This window comes from Poecilia reticulata, linkage group LG14, assembly GCF_000633615.1.
Source record: "Poecilia reticulata strain Guanapo linkage group LG14, Guppy_female_1.0+MT, whole genome shotgun sequence".
In the NCBI taxonomy this organism is placed as follows: domain Eukaryota; kingdom Metazoa; phylum Chordata; class Actinopteri; order Cyprinodontiformes; family Poeciliidae; genus Poecilia; species Poecilia reticulata.
Window position 1 is genome coordinate 9,770,425 of NC_024344.1, and position 9,278 is coordinate 9,779,702.

The 9,278-nt window shown below is 38.7% G+C and overlaps 2 protein-coding genes across 2 annotated transcripts in view; one reads left to right on the forward strand and one right to left on the reverse strand.

Annotated features, from left to right (window-relative positions):
* Nucleotides 1–708: 708 nt before the first annotated feature.
* LOC103475763 (retinoblastoma-associated protein-like) lies at nt 709–7,478 on the forward strand. The gene is made up of 15 exons (XM_008427622.2): nt 709–952; nt 1,347–1,467; nt 1,657–1,760; nt 2,614–2,748; nt 2,831–2,869; nt 3,193–3,242; nt 3,486–3,596; nt 3,799–3,944; nt 4,027–4,104; nt 5,105–5,214; nt 5,303–5,380; nt 6,530–6,617; nt 7,041–7,157; nt 7,233–7,289; nt 7,389–7,478. Exons 1-15 carry the CDS (start codon nt 840–842, stop codon nt 7,428–7,430), a joined length of 1,389 nt encoding a protein of 462 aa, XP_008425844.1. The 5' UTR covers nt 709–839; the 3' UTR covers nt 7,431–7,478.
* A 239-nt stretch (nt 7,479–7,717) lies between these two features.
* The window catches only part of LOC103475857 (lysophosphatidic acid receptor 6), a 4,807-nt gene continuing 3,246 nt past the window's right edge, over nt 7,718–9,278 (reverse strand). The window contains exon 2 of the mRNA XM_017308500.1: nt 7,718–7,755. Coding sequence (XP_017163989.1) covers nt 7,718–7,755 — 38 coding nt within the window. The remainder of the gene's footprint in view (nt 7,756–9,278) is intronic.

Consider the following 9,278-nt stretch of genomic DNA (forward strand, 5'->3'; position numbering starts at 1 on the left):
GATGTCAGTAAGTAGACTTATAAAATCAAGATGTAAGTTATAAAATGATTCTGCCACAAGAGGGCAGTACTAATACTAAAGACAAACAGTGGGACATGTCATTTTGAGTGTGTTGTGTGTTTTACATTAAAAAGGGATTCACAGTAATAATCTGCACTAACTAAAAGYACWTGCTTCCAGAGATGAGACGGAATCTTACATATATAACATTAAAACGTTAAACAATAATAATGCGTGGTATGTTATTACTGTTTACACCTTTGCTGTACAGCGWGCGCTACTGAAAACAGAAACTGAAAACAAATCAGATGCTAAGGCGTTACAAGTGTAAATAAAAACAAACGTTTAMGTTTTCGTTCTCTGCGGCGGGACAAACGCAAATAAGCGGATGTTGCGTAAATAGTTTTCCCGCGTTTTTGTCTCGTGAGTTTGGGTGCACTTGATTTTCTGCTTCTGTCACAATTCTAATGAGGTCACAATATGTCGTCTGAAGAGCTGTAGATAAATTAAAAGGTTTTACCGAGATATRTAAGTATAAATTGTCTTTATTTGGTTAAAAAAGAGGTAAAAGAAGTCAAGAAAAACGACTTTTGTCTGGCTTTTTCTTGGAACTGGAACCACAACTTGACATCCCCGCCCTTCCGCCGTGTGCACCGGTTYAGAAAACAAACACACGTTCTAACTSTGTTTCAGGAAATAGGGCAGAGTTTGGCGTATTGTTGTGACGACAACTTGCTCGCTGGGTTTTAAATTTAYCCGACGTTAGCTGCGGTCTACGAAACCACCTGTCTGTGTTTTGTTTATTTAATTTGCTCTTTAGTAAAGCATAGGCTGTAAGAATGCCRCCTAAAAAACGCCACTCTGGGMTGACACAAAACAAGGAGCCGAAGCCCAGCGCTGACAGCGCTTCTTCTCCAGACAAGCAGGATAGCCCAGAGTTATCTGAGAAAAAGTAAGACAAGTAATTCGGAAAATAAAAGAGAAGGCAGCATTTCATCACCAAGCAGTTCGGYTTCTTTATAGACATGTAGCCCTGCGTTTAATTTATTAGCCAATATGTCAAATTATTCAACCCATTCTTGTTAGCTTGACTAACGATCTGTTAGGCCACCTGTTTAGCTAATTTCAACAGTAAGGCCTGCTATTAGGATAACACCAGTGAGTTTCCAGCCTTTAATATAAAACAAACACTTCCTCAGGATATTAGCTTGGAAGTAGCATGAGTTATAACGCTGTCATAAAGCAGGAAAATGACCTGKGTTTGAACTGTGTAGTACTGCTTCTCTGCGATGCTGCTGCTGTCAAATGACCTGAATGTTTTTGCTCTTCTTGTTCTTCACATTTAGACACAGAGAAAAGCACGCTGAGTTTGTGAGTCTGTGTAAGAGCCTTCATGTTTCAGACCTGGTGTGTGACCGAGCCTGGGAACTGTGGGAATCTGTTCGGGAATCCATGGATAAAGTCCCTGTATGTATTTCTTACATACACAGATGTTTCTGCACGTTTAGCTTAAAAAGTACCACAAAACCTGAGGAGCTCTATAAACTTAGATAATGCTAATGATATAAAAGTCATTTTACTTCATCCTTTATAAAATGACTGGAAAGTTTCCATTTTCTTTCACTGTTCTGAATATGTTTTTTTTTTCTCATTTAGGGCAGTCAGCAAAGACTTTGGGGAGCTTGTCTGTTTGTGATCGTAACAGACATGGATGTYGGCAGCTTTACTGTAACTCAAGTTTTGAAAGCTGTCAGTCTGAAGTAAGTGCTAGAAGATTCAATTCATAGTATTCCTGTCGGCATCCAGAGACACTCATTTCTATTCATCAAAACACACTGCCACGAGTTATCCATTACACCTCAAATTAATGTAAAGTTGGCAGTGGAAATAAATTAAACAGGATGTAGAGTTTTTTCTGAGAAAAGCAGGAAGTTATTAAGAAGATGGTACAGCAAACATGACATAAAATAAAGAAGACGGGTTGTAGTGAAATTATCTAAAAATCACTTCCTAATGAAGGAAAACGTTGAAGCCGCCAAGTGATTTTTCCTTCTTTAAAGGGGCGAATTATGTATTTCCCTGACACGTAGTGCAATTTTAAAGCTCTATTAAATACCTGTGTCATCTTCATATGTTGTACAGATAAATAAATTTGATGTTATAATTTGACGCCTTGAAATTGGCCTCTSTCTCTTTAAGAAGCTCCTGCTTTTTCTGACAYTGCCTTCATCACAACAATGCCTTTCTCCATTACGCCGTTTCCAAACATTCTTATTAGCGTTAAACTGAGTAGTAAGTAGTAAAATTGAAAAAAAGTAATTTTACATRATACCCCCTTTAATGTAGTGGCAATAAATGTTGGTGTGCTCCACTACATGCAGTGGTTTTTATTGGTTACTTCCAGTTAGCAAAACGGCTAACTGCTCATCTCAAGGGATTTTCTCTGTGAAAACTTAGATTYTTATTTACTAATAAAGTTTCTTAAAATGCATAATTSAAGAAGATCGTTGATTGTACTGCACAAATGYTTATATACGCTGGATTCACCATAAAAACCTTTGTAGTCTTTAGTAGGAAATGCATTCCCAATCTTATGTTTCTGTTTTGTTTTAGTTTGAAGCAGTTTTTGGCTCTGGTGAGACAACTGGACGTTAACCTGGATACAATAAGCATAAAGGTCAACTCGGCGCTGACGCGACTGGAGAAGAAGTATGACGTAATGCTGGCTCTTTACCAAAGATTTGAGAAGTGAGTGAGCACAACAACGGAGAGCAGATTTCTGCGAAATGTGACGCGAATGTAGCTGAATGCAAATTTGTTTTTGTTTCAGAACGTGCAAGAATATCTTTGTTCTGACATCGGATGGCAAGTAAGTTGGGTTTAACAGTTGTCGACCATCATTGGTGGCACAGCTCTATGAAAAAGCATTCAGTCCTCTAAATGTTTTTCCACTTTGTCGTAGTACAAGGACAAGCTTCAGTCACATTTTCTAATAAAATCTGAAAAGTGTGGCGTGCATTTCTATTTAAGGGCATCTGTGTAAATTGGAATACCACACAATTGAAGGTGTAATTATAAAGGAATCTAGCAAATAAAATAAAATAAAATAAAAAGTTTGAATACTTTTACATACTGCTGTAATTCTTTTAACTTTTTGCAGTCTTTAAGAAGTCTTCTTGTCTCTTTTTCAAGGGAGAGAGAGACCATGCGGACCTGCTGGACAATGTTTCTTTTGGCAAAAGGTAGTTTTATTTCTTTTAGGAAGTCAACAAAATAAAACAAGATCAGTAGAATCATTTTCATGTTAAGCCATCCAATGTTTTTTTGTTTGTTTTGTTTTTTCATGACTTCCCGCTCTGTGCTCTACTGTAGCTCTTGGTTTAATTCAAGCATCAAGATTGTCACGGCAAATGCCGCCTTGTTTTTATCAGTTTGGGTGTTTTGGTGTCGGAGCTTCTCATGCGTTTCTCCTCGGCTGTTTGCAGGAAGAGCCTTGCAGATGGAGGATGACCTGGTCATATCCTTCCAGTTGCTGCTTTGCACGCTGGAGTTGTTTATCAAGCGCTGCTCTTCAGACCAGTTGCAGCCTTTATATCGTAAGCCTCGGCAACGTTTCATTCAGATTGCTTCGATTTAGATATTTGAGTCACCTTTTCAATAGGAAAGCAAATAATTATAACTTTAAAAAAAACACTATGTAAGGTTATATGCTTAAATGATAACCATTCCAAGCAGATCTCTTTAGTAATTTAACATCTTTAAGTATTGGATATAAAAAATTTTTCTTTTGTTTGGCAGAATCGGCCATTAGCAAGGTCCTGAGCCCACCGACACGAACATCTCGCCGCAGCCAGAGCAAAGCCAAGTCCAGACCTTCAGAACCAGAGGTTGATGCGCAGCTTCTTGAAACCTTGTGCAAAGACAACGAATGCAATTTCGAAGAGGTTTCACAATTCCCTTCCTTGTTTGAGCATGTTACCATATGAGAACATTTGACTTTTGCTCAGCTGTCCCCATTGTTTGCAGGTGAAGAACGTGTACCAGACCAGCTTCTTGGCTTTTCTGGACTCGATGGATCTTTCGAGATCCTCCGACTTTCCTCAGGTGAGTGCCTGTTCTCAGAACACCTGCTGTACTGTTTAGTTTTACTCTATCCCYACAGCACTCACAGTTTCCATCATCTCTGCTGCAGCCGATGGCATCTGTTCGTTCTGATCCTTCAGTATTTGTTCGCACATAGAGTCAGGAAAAGGACGTCCGGGTCTTTTATTGCAGAGGCAGAAACGAAAGCGTTGAGGCAGGAGGTTTCTGTTTACCGACATTGACACACTTCTGTGAAGAATGATACGGCAGATATTGCCCCAGTAAAGCCCAGATGGTCAACATTATAGACTTTAGTGGCATATGTGTGAATGTTTGTCCAACCTTATTTATGCTATCGTGTATTGGCCTCAATAAACAGCTTGAAAACATGAAGCTCTTGGTAAGATTCGAGGGTATACAAACGCATATTTTGCTTTCCTTCAGGGGCAGCAAAAGAAAGTTTGCAGCTTTTCCTACAGAATTATTTTCTGTATTAGTTTTGCATCTGAAATCTGAACAGAGAAAGAAAATGCAATGTCTTGTTATAGTATTCCTTATTTAGTGAAAGGTGTTAAAGAGGGCTGAATACAAATGTACATCATCCTTTCAATATTATCTATTCGGGATTTTCCACTGTAAGCTCAAATACCTTATTGAAAATAMATTTTTCTCTTTACCCGTTATGACACACAAAGCGACAACTTTAGGCTGGGATTTTCCATTGCGAGTCCAACTTTGTTCATATTATTTTTTTTACAACATGGACTGAAATAGTCCAGCTGAAAAAACTCTGTCTGAACGGGTTCATTAACCTATACAGAAATCAATCATAAAAATTCAAGAATTATTTTTCTTGTTCACTCTGAGCAACGAGAACAGGTTAAGGATCCAGCTTGTATTTACAGTATTTTGCAARGTTTAATAAACAGGAATGCCCAAGTCTGCGTTTGGATTTTGTCTTTCTCCATAAAAGCTCCTTTCACAAACATCATGTCCGCTTGTGGTGTAATCTTCTCCTCAGGTGAATGATGTCAACCAGCAGTATGAAGAGCACTACCTCAAGAGCAGAGACATCGATGGACGTCTGTTTTTCGACGGGGATGAGAGCGTCCTTCCTCCTAAAATCGAGATGTAAGTTTCAAGCTTCTCTCCCTTAGTGGCTGCGGTTGGCTTTAGCGAAAAGAGAGAAGGAGAAACAGATGCAACATTCTTTGTTCAGATCACAGGTGGAGAGAACTCCAAAGAAGAACCAGCCAGAGGAAGACGGGCCGATGATCCCTCCTCAGACTCCGATCAGGTGAGCGCCACTTTGACCGGCGGAGGCTCTGCGTTCAGGAAGGAGGCAAGGCAAGAAAATGCAGTTGAGGTGGATTTATTTGAAGCAGCAGGTCACAGTTACACCAACATTCATTTTCCAATGAGACAAAGAAGCTGGCATTTATACCTGAGCCAAGTTGACCACTTCTACCAAGTGAAGGGGTGATTAAAAAAAGAACAAWCAACAAACACTACCTGCACAAACCTAACACCAAAACAATAAATGGTGCCAACAAATATTTACCTCCATGCAAATCATTAGAACTAACTAAGATCAACCAAAGAATAAATTTAACTTAATATAACTCCTCAGAGTATTACCCCTCCTAACTGAAAGTGGTATGCTCCAGGAGCTTTTTAACAGCACCTGGAGCTCTTGTCTCCCTTTGCTGCTCCACCCTGCTGAGGAGACACACCCAGAAAGGTAAGGGCTCAAACAATTAGCAAACTCAAATTAAACCAATCTAAATCARAAACAAGCTGACATTTTCCCCCACGTTCTCCCTGAACAGGAAAGATGGCCAAAAAGCATGTTCAACTAAATGTCACAATGTAACTGAAATAAAGAACTGAAGCAAAATACATTTGGTCTGTAAATAAATTCAACATGGTGTAACATCAATCATCATTTATTAGGGATGGAACCCCTGGTCTCCATCACAGTGAGTAGTTGGATGTTTTTCACCTGGTTGGTGCCGTGGAGAATTTATCCGTTCTCYATGTATGAGGTTGAAAAATTCATGAATTCCATGAATTAATACCAAAATACAGCTGGTCTTTTTCTCATGCTACCTTTAGGAGTTAGCAGGACAAAATGGCATCAAACAAAAATTTTCCATTCCTTTTGTTAGCCTCTATCTAAACTACGCCCTAAAGAGKGCGTTCCCTAGCGCGTCATATCCTTTAACCCTTGCTCTCATTTGCATTTCCTAACGTGTCATTTCCTTTAGCTTTAGCTTAGCCACTAGCTAAAAGAGATGGAAGAAAAACAGAATTACTTATTCTCATCAGTTTCATCATAATAAGGGAAAACAATCTTGTATAAAAACATCCTTGTCATGACGGTCATTAAATAATTCTTCCTTCTGGGTTAATCCAGTCACCACATTACATCCTGTTTTCTCCTCAGAGCTGCCATGACGTCTATTCGGATGCTCAGAGGAGATCTTCCCTCCAACGGGGATCAACCTTCTACTACACTGGCCACATATTTCAAAGTGAGTCTCTTTCATACATGAATTATTTTTTKGGGGAAAAAAATGTTTTAAAATTTATTTTTTGGTGATCAATTGTAATTTTCTCCACATACAAAGTTGTTATTTGAAAAATGCATCAGTAGTGTTGTTCTTTAGGGGTTATCTGATGTCAATATATTTCTTCTTACTGTAGAAGGAGGGACCGGGTCGGTCGGCGTGCTTTTTTGTTTGTCGGCCATATTGAATTTAACAAAATTAATTTTCTTGCATTTGCAGCTGATGGCCAGTAGTTGATAGTGTATTTTATGATGCATTAGTGTCCACTTAAGTGGTCTGCGTGCATTTATAACATAAAAATCCACAAGAAGCACAAGAAAATGACTCTTGGATAGCTGCCACTGATTAATTTAAGATGTTTCTGTGTGTCCTATTTGCTATGATCAGAACTGCACTGTGGACCCGACGCAGGATGTGCAGAAACGTTTAGAGACACTTGGTCAGGCGTTTAGCCAGAAGTTTGGCGAGGCGGTGGGGCCTCACTGTGTCGTGTACGGCAGGCAGGTATGAAGCTTAAAAGCACCACATCCTGTCCTGGACTGATMTTATCTCTTGCTAAAAGTTCTCTTTGTCTTTCAGAGGTTTGCCCTTGGCATCAGATTATACTACAAAGTAATGGAGGCTATGCTGAAATCGGTACAGTAACTTGTTTCTTTGTGCTTGGAAATTTTCAGTGTTAAAATGTATCAAAATGGCTGAACTCATTGTAATCATTTGTTATGTTTTATGTTCTAGGAAGAGAAGCGTCTCTCTGTGCAAAATTTCAGGTATTTATAAAGTTCTTTTTGCAGTGCAGTATAAAAAATTTACTCTTGTTGCTGTTAACTCTGATTTCTTAATAGATGCATAACCTGTGCAGTAGGAAAAAGAAAGGACTTTGTTCAAAATAGTTTGGGGTCCCATTTATAAAACACTGTGCAGGATATGTATTAAAAGTGTACGTATGCCAAAAAAAAAAAAAAWACATCAGAAATAAATTACCCCTCTATAAAAAAAWTTTTGCACTTCAAAGTTTTCTTACCACTTTCYGACCGCCTCATGTTTTGTCCTCTTTACACCCACATTCAACCATAAATGGTCAACGCAAAGTACTTCATGAAGGCTATGGCGTTTTTGAGACTGCTGATCAATGTTATTTCRTGGTCACCAATGGCAACCAAAGAGAAAAAGATAGAAACACAATTCCACAGAAGCAGAAATCTATATATACACCATAAGTGCGTCAGGTCCACATAGTTTGAATTTGTGTAGCTGTGGCTCACCAGCAGAAGCATAAATTACATTACTGTGTTGAATGCTGACAACAAAGCTGATTAAAGTTTGATATGGAGTGAAACTAAATGTCTGAGATGAATTGTGATGCAGCGAGGCTTCAATTCCTCACCTCACCATCCGTGTCGCCGGTTTCCTCAGTTTCCACAAYGAGCGAACGTCCGGGTCAGAGTTGGCGTGGGAGAGCGCATATTCTCCCGTTAAGTTTATTTTTTTATAGTTCACAACCTTTATGTAGAAAGCGACACATGCCAGTTTCAGGCCCCATTTTGTGCCTGTGCCAGCTTTATAAATGAGACTCCTGGTCTTGATTAGATTAGAAAATAATTCAACAATAAAGTCAAAATGGAAAAGCAAAACCAAGTAAAATGGTTAATTCAACGGCTTGTGAAAGTAACTGGTGTATCAAACTACTTATTATTATGAAGCTTTGTGGTCTTTTACATCGTTGTGCTCTAATTTAATCTCTCATCTATAGAAACGTGTTCCGGCATTTTGAGGTTTGTTAGAGTTGCTGCTGTGTTTTGAACCTTTGTCCTGTTGACGATCTTATCTTTTTTTTCACACTCKGTACCGTTTCTTAAAACRAGCCCAAATCTCACCTCGGCGCCACCATGTTTATAATCAGACGTCTCTAGTTTGGTCTTATCTGTTCAAAGGACGTAGTCTTGCACTTTGCAAATGTACGATTCTTTTTGTACAATAGGGGCTTTCTCCCGGCAACCACAGAAAACGAACCATAACTTCTTCCTGTTTGATTCTTAACATATAACTTTAAGCATTTAAAGTTTGRCTGCTCTTTTTCTTTTGTTTTTTTMTTTTCTCTGAGCACTGTRCTGTCTGACAGTGTAGTGAATTTGTCAAGATGTTCATATCTGGTGCCTTAAATACTTTCTTTYGTGAATCATTTTTTGGTCGGCTCGTTTAAAAATGGACTCCTAACCCTTGATGTCTGGCAATAACTTCTTCTCCGACCTCAATGAGGTTGTCTTATCTTCCTGACATTGGGTTAATACTCATCTGTATTCTCCARACTAGCAAATTTCCATAGCTCCTTGGTTTGTAGAATTGGTCACATCTGCTAATTAAAACRAGGTTTCTAGAGAAGTATGGATTTTAATTTGTGTCSTAAGATTTTGTTCCCATTTTCATCAGAAGTTATTCTGATGAATCTGAAGCAACTCCACYTTTGTCTGTTTTTCCTTTCTGGCTTGGACTCTAAGAAAGTTGATCATGTGGAATATGTTGTTTTCTGTAACCTTGAGGCCAGAAGTAAATAAATACCAAACCAAATGATCTCTGTTTCTGGTATGTTTTTGTATTTCATTATCTGTCTTTTAATTGAACCAAATC